Here is a 22,267-nt window from a genome sequence, read left to right on the forward strand (position 1 = left end):
ACTTGGCTCAAGGTGCACTTAGTGTGTGTTCATGTCTAGGTTGCAGAGATCTTCTACATCACCTATATCTTCTTAACTTAGAACAACTATAGTGGTGTCACTAAGATTGGCTTCTTGAAAAGGGTTGTCAAGCCTTCCAAGCCTGGACTTACTAGTGGTACTAGTAGATCTTTGACAACTTCTTCATTCTCTAAGCCATTTTCTTCTTCCTAGATAGGATCTAGGACAACTTTATGGTGGATGGTTTCACCTTAGATAAACTTAAGAGGTGGCCCTAGAGTGCCTTTGACGGTCACCTTCCCTTTACTTTTCCCTTTATAACTTAGACCTTTACTTGAATTGGTTTTAAAAACCAAGATTAGAGTCTACCTACCTTGATTGTCCTTTCCCAAGACTTTGAAGGGTTTGTATCCTATTCTTAAGAGCATAAGCTAGCCTTTTATGAACTTGACGAAGTTGGGATTTCTTTTGCACTCTCTGAAAGTTGAGTCATCGATTATGCCTGAGAGCTTAGTGATCTTGGGTCGCTTTGAACTATCAATTATGGTCACCTTAGGACTTTCTGGTGCTGGCACTATACCAAAGATGAGGTCTCTTCCCTTTCTTAGATAGAGGGAATGTATGTTAGTCAGTCCAACCTAGGGAGCATAGGTTGTGCCACCCTGATGGTTGGATCATCTACGAATATAACAATGATTTGGTCCCTCCTTGGAAATTTACACATTGATGGTAGGTGGATAGGACCACCTTGAACTCGTGAATCTATAGTTGACCCAAGAGGAAGTTATAAGAAGGCGGGATATCAACCACATGGAATAAAGTTTTGTGGAAATTGAGTCAATTCACACATCTATGATTATAGTCCTTATCATGGTAACATTACCATCATATCCGCTAAGCTGGATTCAATGGTCTTCGAATTCTGACCTGGTGATGTCAAGCTTCTAAGTGATTATATAGGAATAGATATTCAAGCACCCACCTCCATCCACCAAATAATTAGGAATTGAAAACCCTTTGATATGCACTATGATATGGAGGGACGCAATATGAGAAAATAGTGGTTTGGGTGAGTCATCTTTTGAAAAGGTGATTGGCATCTAAGTCATAACTTGAGACACCAACATTGCTAAACTATCAGGTTTTATTACTAGAGGAACTCTGACCTTGTTCAAAATGTCTTCCAGTGTTTGGCGATGTTCAACTGACACTCTAATTAGTTCTAGGATAGAAATGAGAGTTGTGAGCATGGATAGATGACTTATGATGTCGTACTGCCATTTCTTTATAGGGGCTGACAAGACTTACATTTTTGGCATTCGCTATATACAGAATCCCATTTGATGGGGGAAGAGAGGAACACCTCTTCGCAGGTGCTTAGGTTGGTAAATATTGTTGGAATGCATGATTTGGCCGACCCCTTTGGTTGGGCCATAGTCTCAAGAGATAGTGATAGAGGGTACTACTGCCTTTGACTCATTTGACTGACTATTACATGGTTTGGACCAAGGTTTTAAAACTCGGTGACTCATCACTCGGCTCATCCTTGAGTGACTCGTGACTCGGTCGGGTCAACTCGGTGACTCGGTTGGGTCATGCTAACTTTATATTTTATATAAAATATATAAATATATGTATATTTTATTATTATTATCTATATGTTATAGTATTTTACCAATACATTATATGATATTTTTATAATATATTTACATATATAATCATATTTTTATATATAATATACATAATAATTATATTATATTTCATATAATATATGTAATTATATATAAAATATATTATATATGACTCGACCAAGTCAGCCCGACTGAGTCTTGTTAAAGCCAAGTTCAACCTGATTTTTAACCTGGTGACTGGCTGATCCGGGTTGAGTCACCAGGTCAACCCGGTGAGTTTTTAAACTATGGTTTGGACAACTTGAAAATCTTCCCTGTGAATTGGTCTAAGTACACAATGTTAACTTCCTTTTCGCTAGACTGCTCTTCTCCCATCTTCTAGCCCACTTGACAACTGGTATGGTGGTTCGTTTGGGGTGACTTGGAATTGGTTATTGTTCTCTTGGCTGACATCGACATGAGAAATCACCACTAACTAGATTGCGTACAACGTTAAGCTTGCCCTTGATGCTTCAAGTTGTCTGCCTGTTTGTTTTACTGCCTTTATAATGTTTGCTTACTCGTGATCAAGGAACAAATTGGTGTATATGCCCAAGTTCTTATTTTCAGCTGGTTGCTCTATCTCTCTAAGTGAGTTTGAACTCTCCTTTGTTTTAAAAATCTTGGATGATATGTTGGAGGGTGATACAATGCTCGTTATCATACCCCACAGTATAGTGAAACATGCAGAACTTTGTAGGATCCTTTCCCTTGATTGGAAGATGGTTGGGAAACTCTAGCAACTTGATCATCTTTCCTTGCAACAGTGATTCCATGACTTTTGTTTAGGACAACTAGAATCGGGTAAAGTTACAGTCTCACATCTAGTTAGGGTTCTAATTGGAGCTGGGAAGCCCTTGTTTGGAGTTTGTACTATCCCTGAGACTTTTGTTGATTCTGGTTTGCTGAGGATCTGGGTTGGTTTTATATCTTCCCAGGGTTGATAATATTGACTTAATTCTTGGAATCCAATTTCTTTGATCCATAATCTTTGTTGTTTCCTGCATTGGTCAACAAATCATCATATATGCTTCTCTTGTGGTTGGCCTCCATCAAACTGGCAACCTCGATGAGCTCTGTAAAAGTCTCAAACTTTTGAGTGGCAAGAGTTCCTTTAATAGATGATTGAAGTTGTTTATGATGAAAGTGATAGCACGGGACTCCCGAATAAGGTCCTTTATATGATGGCATATTGATCTTCATTGATTGATAAAATCATAAGCATCCTTATCTTTCTTCTGTCAGAGATCATAGAGTTGGTTGATCGTTGGAAAAGCATCAATCTTATATCGAAAATACTTGATGAACAAGTTCATTAAGGTTTTGTATTCCCAGATTTGGTGGATGTCCAAGGTGGAGAACCAAGATAAGTCTTCCCTTTCAAACTTCTTGGGAACCATCAAATCAAGGCACGATCATTCTTCAGGCAATAACAGCAAGCATCAAAAAACAAGGCCACATGGGTCTTTGGGTTCCCCATCTCATTGAATTTGACAAACTTTTAGGAAGTAGTTCCCAAACTCTCATTGTTCTGACCCAAAATAAAATCATGAATTTCATAATAGTATCCTTTGGCCTTTAACATGTCTCATCTGGTGGTTCATGTTTCGTTGCTCTTCCTTTAGGTTTCAGAACCTTTCCTCATATTCGTTGGGCTGTGGAGATGGAGTCTAGGTTACATGCATCATAACTTATAGTAGGTAGGTATGTTGAACTGAACTGAACTAACCTGACTAAGACACTCTGACTTCTCTATTGTTGTTGTATCTTCTTGAAACTTCAGATATTAGCCTCATTTTCTAAGAACTTCTGTTGAATTTCTCTCATCATTAGTCTCAAAGTGACATTGAAACTCTCTAGTTTTTTTAGTGCAGACTTGTCTGGGACGTTTTAGACAATCCCTTTTCCCTTATCCAATACTCGATGAGTGTATTGATCTCCATCTTCCTCAGCCTCTAGATCAATTTTTTTTTCGTCCAATTGTTAAAAAGGATCTGCTTCATGTGAAAGTGTCACCACCATTCCTAGATTAGAATTGTCACTTAATAAATTGTGCAACTCCCTGGTACCTCTACCCTTCCTATCAAGTTGTCAAGGTGAGTCCTAGGCTATGGAATCAGACTATAAGCTTGGGTCAAGATTCTCAGAACCCTACCCATGGTTTAATTGGTTCTTAGGAGTTTCAATTGAGAATCCTTCTTGGGAACAATTGGTATGGGTTCTATGCACAAGCAAGAGTCCCAACAAATCACACAACACACATATTAGATTTTCAAAAGCTAGCTTTCCTAGATCTCCTCGTATGATCCACGAATCTGGGAGGTCACTTCCATGAGTTTTAATGGGTAAGGGCTGCTTCTTTCGGATCTTTCATAAATATACTCAAGCTAACACTCCTGGTATGTACGATCAAGGTATCTAGCTTTCAAGGTTCACAACCAATATACCCGACCTAATACTATTGGTGCAGGTGGGGGTATTAAAAATTCAAGCAAGAAAATTAAGGCTCTATAATCATAGTACTAAGAAAAGAGGATAAACTAGAAGAGATGCATGCAATGTCTCACACAAAGTGAATGACTACCTTGTTGGAGGTTGTAATCTTTTCTAAAAAATCTATGTGATCGGATTTTCTCTAACAAGTGTTTCTAGTCAAATTCCTAGCTAAAAAACAAGAAAGCAATACCTATGGTTTATACCTAAGAAAACATGAAATAAACACTTAAAAAAATTATTTCAAATTAAAAAGTTTTAAAAAAAATCTACTTTTATGGAAAAATGGCTTTCTTATAGGATCCAGTAATGAGAATATGGATCGCGAGATCTAAAAATGGGTCCAAAACAAGAGCGCCCAAATAATAAGATCAAATATATAAAAAAATTTCAAGAGTAGTGGAATCATTAGATTCTGGTACCCAAAAAGGGAGATTTAATCCAAAAGCTAGGGAGCTATCAGAAAATCTCTACAGTCCAAGATTTATACTAGACTTTGACACTGGTTTTGGAGTTAAAAAGATACGAAAATCCCCAAACTTCCAAAATAGCATAAACAAAGGACTCTGATACCTTTCCAACGACACCTTGCTCAAAAATGACAAAAGGGTGTTGAAATATAACCCCAACAACATGCCTATGATGGAAAAAAATAGACACATGGGTACTTGTTCCAACCAATCTAGCTATTTTTCAATCACCAACAGTGGAAATCGAGGAAAGAAAAAAAAAGAGAAGTTTTAGATCTGGATCTCATATTTCCAATAGCTGTGAAAACGTTGATTTTTAAGATCAAAGTATTGAGATATGACCCAAAAAACATAAGTGGGTCTACAGAAAACTAATTGTTTTCTCAATTTTCATGCATTTTCAAGGGACCTAGAGGTAGAATTCAACAAAATGCGAAGTGTAATCTCGATCGTCTATTTTCCAACAACTCTTAAAACACAATGATACAATGTCAATAGGGTAGGGTTAGACAGAACAAATAAAACAGAAATAGATTTTAGATCTGGGGTAGATCCAATATTCAAAAATACTAAAAAATGATAAAACTGACCTTGTAATACTAAAATCCTGGAAATCTTTGATTCTAACATCTAGATGAGCAATCCCACCATGATCAACATTATGTGGATCCCTAAATTTTGAAAGCCAAAAGAGGGTTATCCAAGAAAGAAGTTTGGATTCAAAAATTAATCTGAATTTGAGATGAGAGAGTGGGGTCCACTCTTCAAGTTGTGTGTTTTTTTCCTCTATCGAGCAGTAATCAACCACACTAGAGCCTCAAAATCTTCAACAACTAAGCTTTGGCTTACAATTGATCATACCTTGAATGCAATTCTTTAAAAAAGGTGAGCTTGATGGTGTGAACTACCATTAAGGCTAAAAAAAACATGAAGACAACAAGTATACCAATGTCAGGAAAAAAATTTATTCTTTTAAATAAATGAAATAAGTGAAGATAAAATAAATGAATATCACATCGAGCTTAGGTAGCCCTTTCTTATGACATAAACAAGCATGGGGAGAGTGTAATATCACGTATTTTAATACTTAGTCATTTTATAATTTTGACAAAAATTTGTCTAAGTCTGAGAGAAAATTTGTTTGAGGCTCGATTTTTAGACTGATGTTTTTGAGTCCAGGCTTGGCCCAGGTTCCATCGATAAGGTCGTAACGAGCCAATCGAAGCGAGATAAAGAGTTTTATTTTTTACCTTTAAATTCAAGCAAAATTTTAGCAAAATTCAGAATTTGGTAGTCATATAATATATTGTTGGATGCATCTCAGAATTCTGAGCACAACGATATTTTGTTTTCCTAAATTAGAGTTTTGGTTTGCCCCAAAATTGCATTTTTCTGAAAATTGAGCAGTTTATCGATATAGATTTGGAGTTGGATCGGATTGGATCCAAGGCCTAGGATCTGAATTTTTATGGATTTGGGTTTTACTTAAGTCCTACTTAAATCTAGATTTGATCCAGGTCTTGATCCATTTTTGTTTTGGGTATGAGTGTGGATCTTGGATCCGAATCTGAATCCAAATCTAAGTCCAACATTTTTCCAGCTTTAAATTCAATTTAAAGCCTTAATTTGGGGTTTATTTGTGTTAAAAAGCCTCCCCTATTAATTTGGTAATTTTTTAAAAAAAATAAAAATTATTTATAATTTAATATTAATTAATTAATTAATTTAATTCAATTCCAAAATTTTATTTTTGATAGCTGATTAGGACTCTTTATAGAGCCATGTCTAGGCTTAGTGATTTTAAGAAAGACTTATAAAAACATAAAACTTGGAAAAGTTAACTTTTTTTTTTAGAGTTTCAAAAAATTAGGAAACTATGGGAGACTCTGGAGAAGGGGGGAACATCACCCCCTCTCCCTCACTTTATAAAAAAAAAAGAGAGAGAAGGGGAAAAAAAAGAGGAAAGAAAGAAAAGAAGAAAGAGAGGAAAGAAAGAAAAGAGAAAGAGAGGAAGAAGGAGAAGCCTTTTTCTCCAGCCCATCCGCTCTTTTCACCGTGTTTTCTTTGTTTTTCACATCAAGGTACGGGTCTCCTCTTTTGAATCGAGTGAGAAACTGAATGTGGATGAGTTTCCATGCATGATTTTGATGGAAATTTATTGGAAAAAGAGTAGATCGATATGTTTACTCTAACATATATGAAAAATGTTTTATGAATCCTCTTCCATAGGTTAGTTTATGGATTTTATTCACTTTGTCAAAGGAAATTTTCTGTATATGTTTCATTTATGCTAAAACGGGAATAGAACTGTGTTTCGTTTTGGATTAAATAGCCTGTCCAGAATTTTCATTAATCTGATTACATAGATCTATGCATTTTTCTTTGAACCTAATAGTCTGTCCAAATTTTGTATTGATCTGACCATGTCAGCCATGCATTTGGGTTTTTAATAACCTAATCTGGGTATGCTTTTAGAATTAAATTGTTAGCATGAACCGCATATGTGTGTGGGATTTTTAATCACGTGATTTGTTTAGGCGTGTAGGAGTTTTTATTACCTTGAATGGTTGCATTTCGTAATTTGGAATAGTTTAAACTGATTTTTTTTTGTTAGACTTTAATAGCTTAAACTGATTTTTGCTTGTTAGAATTTTAATAGCTTAAATTATTTATGCTTGTGAGATTTTAATAGAGGTGATTGTTATTGAATTTACATTTATTGATTTATGTATGTGCAATTCTATTGAATCCTGCATTGAGTTGTTTATGAGGGTCCAAGATCGCATCCTTTGGACTGCTTGAGTTTGGGTTTGTGTACCAAACTCAAGGGTCGGATTCCGAAACCAGTTGCATGTGAGGTTTGGACTGAACCACCACAGAAAATTGGGTGGCCTTGGAGGGTTCGGGTTGGACCACCACAGGAAATCGGGTCCGAATTTCCTTGGTGGGTATGGACTGAACCCTTGATCAGTCCAAAGGGTATGGACTGAACCCTTGATCAGTCCAAACCCAGTCCACGTTGGGTATGGACTGACTCATAACAAAAAATTGGGTTTACAGATTCTTCTTTTTGAAAGATTTAGACTGAAAAAAAGTAATAATAATAATATTAACGAGCCCTGTTCAGCCCATGCGTGTGAAATTATCTTTCTCGAGTATGGTTAATAAAATTCGATTTGATTATTTTATCTGTATGATTTAAATTGGTTCTATGATCTAATAAAACCTGAGTTTCCCGATTTGATTACAACTAGCTTTATGGTTTAATAAAATCTGATTATCTTTATCTAGATAGTTAAACTGGTGTTATAAAATATATATATGTGTATGTTATTAACCCGGGATGAGGTTTGAACCGGGAGGAGGGATTGACTTGAAAATGTGTACAGGTTTCCAGATCTTGTTACGAGCCATACTCGGTTGGCCTACCAGGCCCTGGGCAGACCTGCACAGGTCCGGCCAGTGCAGGGGTTTCCCAAACCCCAACGGACTGCCAATCGGTTGGGTAGGTGGGAATACTTAAAAAAAAAAATGAACACGGCATTCAGTGCATGCAGGTGAATTTCTAGAATATGTGGTGAATGTAATTTGATACATGTTAAGATCGGAATTTGTTTATATGCTTCGACTGATTTTGACATGCCTACGCAAAGTGTTATTTCAAGCTTGTTTCTATGCATGAGCATATATGAAGTTTATGTGGGTTTGTATGTGTGCAGTTGTATGAATATTCACATGTGTGAATCGTGAATGGACGTATGCATTGACATGATTTTGGTTATTGAGTGAGAGCATGCAATGAACATGTACATGTAATGAAATCATGCATTTGACAAGAGTAAGCAGATCAAATGAAAACATGCAATGAATATGAAGCGGTGAATCAATGCACATGTATATGCATATTATTGTTTTATGCACATCTTTAAATGACATATATGAATGTGCATTGTGAAGCATTCAAAAGTAATGCATGGTGGTATGTTGTTATAGTTTTTGCATATGATGTAGCGGTGGTATAAATGAATCATCACAGGCCTGGAGAGCCTTGAACTTGAGTTTGCTCTTTCTTTAATTATTTCAAATGCATCAAGAAAATTACATTAATGTTATTGTACTGTATTGCATTGTTCTATATGCTTTCACGGGCGGGAGTCCCGTGATGGTTCTCGTAGGGGTAGATACAAGCTTTTGCCTTTGCTTTTGCATGCTGAATTGCAAAACTCAATAATTGGTTTTTAATAAAAAGATAATGAATAAGAATAGTGTAATATACGTTCTGAGATCTTTCATCGAAAGAATATGAATCTTAGAGATTCAATTTTGGAGGACCACGAGGATACAAAAACTTCGTGTGCTTTACTTTGACCCCTGAACCCGATATTGAGGTTCTTTCTCCTGACCACGGTTTTAGGGAGAGTTCGCCACTTTACCTAGGGGTGGTGTATTCGACACAACTATTATTTTGGTATACCAAGAAAGTTGCACTTGTGGGCGTAGAGGGTCCCTAGTGTTCCCGACATTAGATGTGGAGGTCTAAGGTTCCAAAGGTGATTCAGTCGAGGCCTAAGTTTAAAACCTAGTAATAAAATACAACTTATATATTAAGCTATCCTGAGAACATAACTTGACCTCGGAGATTTTACCTGGTTGATGTATCCGCGGGCAACGATAATTAAAAAGAGAAACTTAAATTATATACATTTAATAGGGCATGTGTATAAAAATGACAATTTTAATGAAAGAAAATAAAGTGTTTATGCATTGCACATAAATCATGCACATTTCTACTATGCATTAGAACATGCATATTTTACCTATTTCCTTAATTGTTACATGTTGGTGGATGCATGATGTTTAATTTCTAATGCATGTTAAATATCCTGCTTACTTAAATTGTGATTCCCGTTATTGATTAATGTTCTTCCATGCTTAATAAATACTCTCTATTGCATGAATGCTTACATAAATTATGTAATTGTCATAATTGCATTCCTCTGAATTATTGCATGAAATCTTGTTTGTGTTCTTTATACTCATTTATTTCATTAGAGAGATTCGTACGCAAAATTCTTCAAATTTCTGACACTCTCTTTCTGTGGTTTTTTGCAGCCACAGGTGATCAGTGAAGCGACTGGCTTCTGAAAAAGTTATAGGTGTCATGCACTTGTTAGACAGATCACAGATGGACAACGTGACTCAGTTTTCTTTTATCATTTTCGTTTCATTTTAGTTGTTATTGCACTCTGAATTTTATTTATGTGATTGTCTCAAGACTTATCACTTATTATTTCAATAAAGGTTTGGTATAGATGATAAGTATAAGCTCTATTGTGGTTGGTTGTTTTATCTAATTGGAAGTGAAATTGTAAAAGCTCGGGTCTCTGGGAATATTTTCGCAATGGTTTTAAAAAAAAAAAACTGCATTTTCAAGGGGTGTGAATTTGGGTCGTTACAGAGACTCTGGCAGTACTCTGGTTGGGTGTAGGCTAAGTGAGACAAGAGATATAGATCCTAAACTGGGCTAAGTGGGTTCAACTAGCATAACCTATCTAAGCAGAGTTAAGGTAATGGGCTCTAGAAAGCTAGGGTGAGTAGTGAATGAAGCAGGGTATCAGTGATCTTGTGAATCCGAAACTCGAATATACAAATCTACCCCCACAAATGATATGGCAAGATCTGATTGGTTGTTGGCCAAAAGGTCTCTTTCCTGTTTGCAGGGTTATGGGCCAAGGAGATAAAGTGTAAGCTTTTCTAGGATTTCAGAATAAAAGTCAGGTTTTATGAATTTAGTTTTCAGGCTTCTATGATAAATATAAAAAAAATTCAGTCTTCCAAAGGTTTATTTGGTAGAGATGCATGAACGCTTTTCACTAAATCGAGCATGTTGAACACATCTATAAGGTTAGATTGAGTCAAAACTACTTACATTGTGAGATTCCAACTGGATTGTTCGTACAAGCAACCCTGTTAAATATAGGGGCAGGAATTAGTTAGCAGGCAGGCAGCCTTCTTCTAAAGAGATTGATATATATATATATATATATATATATGTTAAAGAACTGAACATATTAGGCCCACTTTTCTTGTTGTGCCCCATTAGGCCCCATGGTTTGAAGTATTCTATGATAGATTTGAACCGTTAGATGTGTTTAACATGCTCTATTTAGTGAGAATCGATTATTGGATCATGTTTTTTTGACAATTTTTTTTTTATGAGCCAAAAACCTGCATACTGGTCAAATTCTGGTGATCCAAAAGCCAGTTCTAACTAAACAAAACCTATAGATCACATCTATGATGTTAGATGTGAGAAAAATACAAAAAACTACAATTTTAGAATGGTAATGGGGGCAGAACGAGAAAGTGGGTGCAGAACCAGCGCATATCTCTCTCTCTCTCTCTCTCTCTCTCTCTCTCTCTCTCTCTCTATATATATATATATATATATATATATATATATATATATATATATATATATATATATACGTGTGTGCATGCATGGTTGGAAAATCCCACACGTAACTCCAAGCTATTTTGCGAATTATAGTGTCCTTGTCGGTTGATTGATCATCAAGTTTGACAGCATAAATCTGTCAAGCAGGGACCTCAAAAGTCTATTCCTAGACTTGGATCTTTGTGGACGACTTGCGTGTGAGTTGTCAATGAGCTTGTACATATGCACAAGCGCACCGCCGGTTCACTGTGACTTCAATCAATTTTCTATTCTTTTTTTCTTCTTTCCATTGAGGCTTGGAGGATAACATGGATTTGAACGTGTGATCTATTATAATATAATTCATACTTTCATAGTTACCTAAACAAAGGATGTATGAAGTGAATGCAAGAAAGTGAATGTTAAAAAGTGGCATAAAGCATGAAGTTGAGATACATTTTGGAAACGTATGAAAAACAAAAAGGAAAAGACGTAAGAAGTGATAGGAATTGAAAGTGAAAACAAATGTAAAATGACATGAAAACAGACAGGCAGTTTATGTAAAATAAACAAGCAAACATAAGACTTGACAATAAAAAATAATTGTAAAAACGGAGGAGGAGACTGAAAAACAATTGGAAATAAAAGAAAACATATAAAGTAAAGAAATGCCTGAAAAGTGATTTGAAAAGTGTGGAAAGCATGTTTCCCATTACATGGGAATCAATTTTCTCACTAATCAGAAGCAAGTTTTCCCTAATTAACATTTGTCGCTTTGAAAATATGCTCCTTACCATTAGGGAAGTGCTTCCAAGACTAAAGGAGAGACTCACTGGCGGAGCCAGGGGTGGGCATGGGTGGGCGGTCGCCCACCCCAGAATTAGAAACCGGAAAAAAAATAATTTCTTCTGACGATGTTAAAGAAATAATATGCGTCCATGTGTGTTTTCTTCTGACGATGGTAGTGCTAATCTTTTCCCTTAAATTTTTTCACCTTATTGAATTGTGTAAAAACCGCAGAAGAGACGGGTTATTAGTTTGTGGGAGTTGGAGTTCTCTCTTGTGAATATTCAGCGAAGATCTGTGTGTTTTTCCCCAGCTTCTTCTTTTGTCATTTGTTCTTTGTGAAACCGTGTAACCTACATTTACGGGAAAACTAGCTCCACTCATCCCTATATGATCCTCTGTGGTCATAACTCCCTTTGGGATCTCATTGGTACTAAGTTGTTTTGATCAATCTGGCCCTATCGATGGGTTCAGCACGGTTGATTTAATAGAAATCAATCTTTTGGTAGTGTTCTTTAACAAAAAAAAAATATGATTTTCAATTTATTTTGACAGTGTTATTTAACCAAAAAAAATCATGTTTTTATTAATGGTTATTGATTTTTGAATCAGCAAAAAGTCCTGCACATAAGTCGGATTTTGTCTATTCAAATGCCTATCTTCACTAAATGGATGATGTAGATCACATACACAGGGTCCAATTTGATGAAAACAACTTGCATCAGTGAGGTCCTAATGACAGGAATGGTGATATGGATGACTGGAACCTAAATGTGGTTATCAGTGCCGCGCAAAACACTATGTTTGCTTCACTAAACGGAGGAAAAGAGGGATTGAAGGTGTGTTGTTATAGCCTGGCCACGGGCAGGCTGATGCCATGAAGGCCCTCAGAATGATGAAACCAGATGGTACCATCAACTTGATGGCCATCTCCTTCTCTGGCTTGTGAGGCCGCTTCTAGAAGAGCATGTCAGATCTAACACGCACAACCAAAATTTCTTCTGACGATGGGTGGGTGAAAAAATTCTAGCTCCGCCATTGGTCCGAATAAATGAATCGTCCTTCAAGACCATAGCATTGTCCCCGAGACCCGAAGTCTGCCCACCCAACGAAAAACTTCTGGCTCCGCCACTGGAGAGACTCCCTTGAATACTGACGGCTACCTAGCGATGGGTCATTAAAATGACACTGGTAACTATGATATTACCATCCAGCTACCTCTCATCAGCTCCATTTTCAAATCCAAATTTAAATAAATTTTTCTCAAAGGAAAAGAAAGAAAAACAAAACTTCAAGTTCGTCCAACCCCAGCATAAAGCAGAATTATACAAAACCTCTCCAGATTTTTGCAAACCATGAAGCTCCCAAAAACATCAAAATATATTCAAAATCTTACTCATTTTTAATATATCAGAACAATATCGAAATCTTTATAGGTTTTATAATATTTTTGCAATTTATTTTTTTGTTCGCTACTTTCAACATACTGAGATCCCAACCTACCGTTGGAAATTCCAATGGGGAAAAATCCTGAGCACGAGATTTGTGACCATGCTTATAAGTAGCATCAATATCATTAGAAGATTTTGAAACGCACAAGAGGCAAACTGTGAGATAAATCAAGGTTACCAAAAACGCTACAAGGAGATGGGAAAGTTTCTCAAAAAACCATTTCCAAAATGTTTGGGGAACACCATAAAACTTATGGAAAAGTTGTTTGCCATAATAAGAAGTGTGTTTCCCACCTTAAGGGAAACATGTTTCTCATATTTGAGAAACACGTCTTCTGTATTTATTTGTTTCCCGTCCCATAATCCCACATTTGGGAAACATATATAGGTTTCTCATGTTTAGTTTTATTCAGTTATTAAGGCTTTTCTTTTTCTTAAAACATTTCATATTTGTTTCTCAGTTCGTTACACGATAAGTTTTTTGTTGCTTCTCGTTTTCCATTTCACATGCACCTAAGAAACCTCGTTTCACATTTTCCTTGCTCAAAACGTTTGCTGTCTAGGTTTGCCTTCCTGGCAACCTCAAGACAAACGCAGCCTCTAAAATAAAACCAACCTTGGCCTTAAGTTATATAACACCCTGCACCTTGTAGCAACCGAGGTTACATTCTCTACATTCCAGTCATCCATCATATCACCATCATTCGCACAAAGCATGCATCCAATTATTTAGACTTCAATATATCTCTCTCAGGATTTAATTGGGGACCCTTATGAGCCTCTAAATATTTTCAGGTTAGTCAGCTAGGACTTTCCTTACTATACATTCATAACAGCTCACCATATTGATAATATCATTGTTTTAATTCCGAGATCCACCACCAAAATTGATAATATCATGTGAGGTTTTCTTGATAATACAAAACCTAATTCTGCAGTCTCAGAGCAAGGACCCAATTCAGATTTTGATGATCCCCACCAATGCAAATGCCAGCAAGAACATCAAAAAGCACCAATCAGTATATCCAATTGAAGTCTTGAACAGCACTTCACACACATGATATGTCCTGATGCAACCAAACAAAAACCAAAATGCCGATGATCAAACTGCACTTAATCATGTTCTAGATATCCCTAAAGTAAGGTTACCAATCTCAAGGCTTGTCTAAAGTCACCAGAAAACATAACAATAATAATAGCTAAAAAGTAGTTTATACTTATAGATGGAGCATCAAGCCAATGACAGGCTCCCTTTGTCTACTAACAGTCTGGAATGCAGATATTAAGTTACATTTACTATTTACATAAGGGAGATAATGGAGTTCAGCAAAACAGAATAACCTGTATTTCTAATGGGAGCGAATAGCTGCCACAGTCGAGACCATGGAGTCTACCCCACAGACATTGCGGCCCCTACAAATCTTGTAGTATCCCTTCTCTCCCCACCCTTCTCCCCAGGAGTTCTTAATGATCCAATAAGGCTTCGGTTTAAACCGGATAGGAGCGTACCCTTCAGATCCATACCCCACAAGCAGAACTCCATGATCCAACCGTCTGCCGCAGATGTACGGGCAGGAGACACCTCCAATGTAGGTCTGCATGAAAACAGCATTGATACCAACTGCCATGTTGGGGAATCCAACAATGGCACTGTTAAGATAATAATCTTCATTGAAAGAAAGAAAAAGAAAACAAAAAATGGGGTGTGATGGTGGGCGCAGGGGTTGTGGGTAGGATTGGAACATTTGCTTTGGATCTCATAAAGCGCTTTTGATTACTTACTAGCAAGTGGGCCATTTTTAATGAGATTTGCAGCAATTTGATCTTCATCAATTGAGACAACACTGAAATTAGAGACTGCTGCAGCAATCTTGTTCTTGTCAAATTTACAAGTGCCCCGATCAGTTCCAGTGTATGGGTAGTCTTCCTCTCTCTCTAGTCCACCAGCCTTGATTGCATATTGGAAGGCACTAGTCATTAGTCCTCCATTGCACCCTGAGTCACATGATCTTGGTTCTGAAGGATCGCACTGCAAAAATTTATGCACTAGTTAGTGTGAAGGTTTTTATGAAACTGAGCTCTCAATGCTAGCCACAAACTATGTGAATTTGAAACACTAAAGACAAGAAGTTATCATCCCAAGAATTTGTGGAAATGGTATATTCAAGCCTCCAAAATAAAGCTTAAGCAACTCATACACCACAAACAAAGGGAAAATAGAAAAACAATGATTCAAGACCCAAGATTTTGTGTAAAAAAATGATTAATCAGACCTCAGTAAATTTTAAAAGCAAAGCAATGCTTAGAAATCAACTGTGGATGAACGGTGGATCTGTCAACAAACTAAATCAAGAAACATCACACCGTGAAACTGCTGAAGCAACTTATACAGGTGGCACAATTCAATGAGGAAAAATAAAAAAATAAACCCATACAAAGATTTGGCTCCAGTTATGATGGCTAAAAACGTATCTAGGTACAAATCATCTGACTTTTTATTTCTCTATAGCCAGCAGAAAATAGATGGAGTTCGCACAGGATATCACAACTGTCATTTTCAATGCACAAATAGCAATGCATATTTTGGCATGCTCAAGTACATCATCATATTTCTTCATCAAAAAAAGAGAGTAGATCGACATGTTTGGTATAAGCCTAGTAATGCTATCAATATAGCCCATTCGAGTGTAGATTGAACACCTGGAATGTAATGGACAAAACCAATCCACCATCCAACAAGTACACTAAAAATGAAACCAAATTTTCATAGGCAATACAAGAATATCAATAGAAACAATTCTTTCTCAAAGAAAGATTAATAAATAAACGAACACATTCCAACCAAATCCGTTAGGACAAGCAAACAGGTAAAGGCATCTCTACAACAGACAAGATAAGGGACAACAAGGATCCCACAAGTCAAGTTACCCAAGACATGGTCACCATAGTCGCCAGTCATTACTCATTAGGTTGTCAGCCACATATCACAAGGTGTCCACTGATCCCAATATATAAATAGATATAATATACAATATACAAATCCATGTGTGTGTATATGCTAAGGTGCTCCGGGAGCACCTACTCCCACCTAAAGAAAGCTTTAATTTTTCAAAATTCTTGAGGCTTTTTGTTGATCAGACCGTATAAATATGATTTACATGCCTTTTTTAGTAGAAAACAAGTTTTGAATCATGTGAATGTGACATATATGTAGGTAAAAATTGATGGTCCACAATGTACCAAAATTTCAAGACCTAAAAAGCCTTATTTTTGTGTCCAAAAAGAATGATCCAAAGCATGATTCCTATCAAATAAACTGTGTTGAAAGCATTTATGAAATCTGATTGAGAAGATATATCTTACATGTATGGTTTCTATTAGGTGGGAGTATGTGCTCCGGGAGCACTGTAGCGTTACTAATATATATATATATGGTGCCTTTGAAGGCACCCAATTATATGGAACTATTGAGCTAAAAATCATAGGTTCAAGCTTTATCAACTCAATCTGACCACATAGATGTGTTCAGGAAGGTTTGTTTGCTGAGGATCAAGCCTTGGATCATGCTATTTCGATCCAAAAATATGATTTTTTGAGTCATGAAATTTCAATGCATTGTAGAACGTTCATTTGTTAATCTCTTAAAAAACTTGCTTATGTGTCACAATCATATGATTCAAAACTAATTTCCCACTAAAAAACATTGTAGATCACATCCATATTTACAAAAAAAAACTAAAATGTATGATTTTCAGCTCAATAGTTCCATATAATTTGGTGCCTTCAAAGGCACCAAATATTAACCTATATATATTCCCCTCTACATAATCAACCACAGAAAATTGGATTGATTAGTTTCAGCAAACTATAACCTCTAATCTAGTTCAAGGGAACTAGTTTGTATTTTGCTGGCAGGTCCAGAAAAACTTGTGAACCTGATACCTGCTCATGGAAAATGTAAACCTTGAATGGACTAAAGATACATGTCACATGAGAATTGTAATATTTTGTTGATTGGTGACTAACTTTGCATTAATCATGATTTAATATATCAAGCATAAAAGTTATTCCATTTTCCATATTAGACGTATTCAACGCCATTCTTAAATTGAAAACTCCAATTCTTCTTTTTCCTTCTGTGCTTCTGTCTTCTGACCCATTATTCTCTTTTAACATTTATAGTAAGAAACATGTTCTTTACCCTATGAGAATCTTCTTAATGGTTAGAAGTCAACTCTTTGTCAAGCACTATTCCAGAAAGCCAAGTTACCAAAATGAGCATCATATTCCCTTCAAAGAAGTCTAAAATAAGGACAACTCTTCCACAACATCTGTATCTTATATTAACAATTCATTTGTTATTATTTTAAGGCCCAATTATAATCAAACAAATAGCATGCTTACTACTTGATTCTTAGGATTGTGAATGAAAGTAAGAGCACTTCATGAGTCTTCAAAGACGCTACATATCATGTTTGTCTCTCCAAAACCATAAAAAATGGAATTCACAATGAAATCTTTAGACAACAGTCAGCACATTTAAATAGATTACCAGACCATACCTATAATGAACAGTGTAATTAAAGGTCAGGCTGTTTATAATTTGTTGACAGAAAAGTAGGTGGTAACTGATGAGAGAGAGAATATTCCGCTTGCTTGCCCCTATCCATCTTTGGCAGATAGAAGAGAAAGGTTTTATGACTCATGAACTTGGTGGACCAAGGCAAACAACTCTATAAGGCCGCACCTTGTTACCTTGTTTTATGGAAACCAATCAACCAAGTTCCTAGGGTGCATTAGGTATTTATCATTCCAGTAAGACATGCCAGTTCCCTCCTTTTGGGTGTGGGAAAAGTGACTTTCAGGATTTCCAGTCACATTATAGCTAAGCTAAAACTAAGGGAACAAAGCCATAAGCATACCTTCTAGACAATTTCTGTTTTAGCCATTGTTGCTTCATTCATCAGAATGAGTGGACTAATATTTCATGATCAAAGTGAAAGAAGGGAAATGCTAAATTTAGCTTTTAATCACTATTATCTTCCTTATTTATGCAAGTCTTGCACAAAAGCATGAAAAGTTAGACCCGTAGAGCACATTTTTATTTGCCACGTTCTCACCATTCAACGATGATGGATCTCTAAATAGGATGTCATCATCCTAGGATTATGCGCATTCATGTACTCTTTGGAGTTTGTCAACAAATTTACTAGCATATACATGTTACGAAACTGCATGCTGTAAGTTTCTAGCTTTGTGTTTGAAATATCACCTAGCACTTTTTACAAAAAATTAGGACCATAGGAAAACCTATACGAGTTATATAAGTAGTGAGTCATCTACTAGCATGAACGACCGCCTAGTATCCACAAGTGATGCGAGGAGTTGGGGGAGACGTTTAGTTTGTCATTAATGAATAAAGTTTAGATTAAGTCCATTTTCATGACTGATACTAGCATGAACGACCGCCTAGTATCCAACACCAAAGTGACCAACTAGTGCCACTAGGGCCAAGCCACCGATTGATCAATTTCTATTTTAGAGAGAGCTGGATGGTTAGGTCGCACTATCATAACTGAGGGGTATTGTGTTTGAATCACATGGGGGTTATCCCCCAGCTTGCCTATCAAACAAAGTGGGAATCTTTTGGTGATCAACTTATGCTGAAGCATGCAGTGGCTCTGACTTGAATTTTAAAATGTCGGTAGAATTATCTGTTTTCTTCAATTTATACCTGCCAAGATACTAGAAGATGACCTGCTTTTTTAAAAAATATTGCTATAATATCGTGATATTTTTGTTCCTGGCAATATTTTGAAAATATAGGCTAGCTTGAAATAGCCTATATTAAAGCGATATTTTCAAAATATCGCCGATATAGGTGACACTGATTTGCAGGCATCACGTTGCCTATGTGCTTTGTGTGTCCAAATTTGTTCATTATCGAATAGTCATGAAAATGGAACTTTGCCTGTTGTAATATGATCTTTCAAGACCACCCTCCAACCTGTTGATATTGTAAGTTTGTAACCATTGGTAAGACTACAAAAACTGACCATAGCAATCACCATTCTGCATCCCCATAAGACCTCACTCCTAGCCCTAGTGGTACAAGAACTGAGCTGAATCATCGACTATGCTTCCCTCAAACTTTGCCACCTTGATGCATGTAGACGTAGTGGCTTTTTTGAAGCAATTGTGAAAAACTAGGTGGATTTGGGCTTCCAAAGGAGGTGGTGTATTTCAGATTAGAGCAAAAAATTATGTTAGAAATTGGTGTACCAGGAAGAACTGCAAACAAAGACAAATCTTCCATGTTAGATCAATCAAAAATCTAAATAATCTGGGTTCTAGACAAAGCTTTAGCAGATAGCAGTGCAATCGACATCAAATCCATATTGAAGGTCAACAAATAGAGATGATAAAAACAAATATAAACAATAAAACAAAATAAAGATAAGCAAACAAACTGACTAATCCCAACCGAACACGAGGCCTTGAATCATGATGATCAATGCTAAAGAACTAAACAAAAACAATTACCTACACAAGAACGTATCAAAAAACAGAGATAAACCATATTCTCACCAGGACAACTCACACCACGCATAAGGGTACACAGTACACTCACACAAGCAAGCAGAAATATAGATGGAAAAAGAACAAATGCTTAATAATGGCAAGGGAATTCTAATAAAAGCAAGTCAACATCATACTAATTTACTTCCATAGTTCCCACCGGGGTCTTCTTTAATCAGAACACAAACGTCACCAAACAACAACCGATACTCCCCCTTCTTTTCAAAAAGCAAGAAATCTCATACTTTCAGCAGAAGGTGCACGCATAAAGATTACCTTTCCCAAACAAGATGCAATTCGATGAAAATAAAAACTGCGAAAACAGTGATAAATTCAAATTAGAGGTGAAAAGGACCTCGTGATCACAGTCGACGAGCTGTTGCTCACTGAGGCTAAGGAGCTTCCCGGTAGCCAGAAAGTTAGCTCCTTCCAACGCTCCAGTTGCACTAAAGGACCAGCAAGACCCGCAAGAGCCCTAAAAATCGAAAGATTCAATTTTTTTCAGAGAAAACCCCAGAATCTAAAGCAAAGACTCTTGGGGGAAAGAAAATAATAAAGAATAAACAGAGCAGGAAGATCGAAGGACGAACCTGGTTCTTAACGGGAGTGACGGCGCCATGTTCCCTCCAATCTAAATTCTCTGGGAGGTCGTTAGTTGGGAGGATCGGCGCCTTTTTCCCGTCGCTCGACGCCCCGAACAGGTTCAGCGATCGGAGCCCTAGGTACCTCTGCTGGAACTCCTCCTCCGTGAGGTCAGAGAACTGAGTCACGCCATGGACGGCGGTGGGATCGAGCATCTGGTGTCGGCGAGCCCGACGGAGGTTCGACTTGAAGACGGAGAAGCGGTAGGCGTGGTCCTCGGGGCCGGAGTAGGTCTTGCCGAAGCGGCGGACGAAGGCGGAGAAGTGGTGCTCGGCGTTCAGGAGGTGGTCTTCCGTCACCTGATGGATGAGGGGATCCTCGCCGTCGACTGCGGCGTCTCCGATCTCCGACGAGGCGGCGACGGAGACGCAGAGAAAGACGACGAAGAGGGGGAAGAGGAAGGAGGGAGGAGCCATGGCGCCGAGAGATGGGGGAGGGGCGTGCGGTGGAAGATAAATAGGTGTGGTGTGTAGCTCGAAACGTGAAGCTCGTTCATTAGTCCACGTGTCCTTTTATTTGGACCTGAGGGCGGGTGGTGGAGTTCGGATGTTGTTGGGTGGGGTCAGAAAATGTTTGCGGATTTTGAGCTGTTGGATTTGGAGAATGGGCGGTCCAGGTTTGCGGCTGGTAGACGTAATCTTTCTGGTACTATACAGCGACAGCGTGTAGCTACCTGCCTGGCAGCCGTCCATCTTGTTCATCTCCAAAAATGTTGAAACAGTGCACGCACTAAGCAAAAGTAAGCAGGAGGAGAAGGTAAACGGAATATTAAACAGCACAAATGTTGTTCTCACAGAAAATAACTACAGTTGTGGGAAAATCTCGTGATATTTTGAAAGAAGCATTTTTTCAAGAGAATTTTAAAAAATATCAGTAAGTATAAGTATACAAAAATATATATAAATAAAATATATATATATATATATATATATATATATATATATATATATGATATAAAAATAAACAAAAAATAATGAGTTAAAAACATGATATTTTCAAAACAATCAATACTTTGAAAATCACCCTTTGAAAATATCTCAATTTTATCATAATATTTTCAAAAGTTGGCGATATTTGTGACAAAGATCAATACTCATGAGTATTTATGCTTTGCAAAATGTATATTTATTAAGAGTTGTATAATGAATTGTTTTTTTGTATTTATCTATTATTTTTTAATTAACTGTTCAAGTGTCTTATGGAAATTATTTTTTTGTACTTATCTATTATTTTTTAATGAATTGCTCTAATATTTTATATTTTTTATTTATTAAGAGTTGTTAATGAATTGTTTTTTTGTATGTATCTATTATTTTTTAATGAATTGCTTCGATATTCTATGCATTCTATGTATTCTATTTATATCTTAGGTATTTCGCAATGTATATTTATATACATAAATAAAAATATGACAACAAAAAGAAAACTAACACTACAAGAAAAATGTCAATTAGCGACGAAAATTGTGACAAAAACAATTCGTCATAATTTTGTGATGGATTAGTGAGAGAAAATGAGTTGTCCCTAAAATTTGATTTAGTTGCGGAATTTATGATAGAATAATTCTGTCACCAAATTCGTCGCTAATTAACGACGGAATTACATCTGTCGCAACTTAGCGACGAATTAGCGATGGCTTTTTCCGATCGCTACTCTGTCGCTAATTAGCGACGGTATTTGCGACAGAATGTTTTCATCGCGAATTTGTCGCTCAATAGTGTCGGTGTTGGCGACAGAATT

General features: G+C 36.7%; 1 protein-coding gene across 1 annotated transcript; it reads right to left on the bottom strand.

Moving 5' to 3' along the window:
* Positions 1 to 14,441: 14,441 nt before the first annotated feature.
* Positions 14,442 to 20,974, bottom strand: LOC149842615 (cysteine protease RD19A-like). The gene is made up of 4 exons (XM_089999309.1): positions 20,476 to 20,974; positions 20,241 to 20,360; positions 15,089 to 15,335; positions 14,442 to 14,927 (listed from the first exon to the last, which is right to left on the bottom strand). Exons 1-4 carry the CDS (start codon positions 20,941 to 20,943, stop codon positions 14,656 to 14,658), a joined length of 1,107 nt encoding a protein of 368 aa, XP_089855435.1. The 5' UTR covers positions 20,944 to 20,974; the 3' UTR covers positions 14,442 to 14,655.
* Between the last annotated feature and the right edge of the window lie 1,293 nt (positions 20,975 to 22,267).

The sequence above is a fragment of the Nuphar pumila genome, chromosome 3 (genome assembly GCF_984573655.1).
Source record: "Nuphar pumila chromosome 3, dmNupPumi1.hap1.1, whole genome shotgun sequence".
Lineage (NCBI taxonomy): Eukaryota > Viridiplantae > Streptophyta > Magnoliopsida > Nymphaeales > Nymphaeaceae > Nuphar > Nuphar pumila.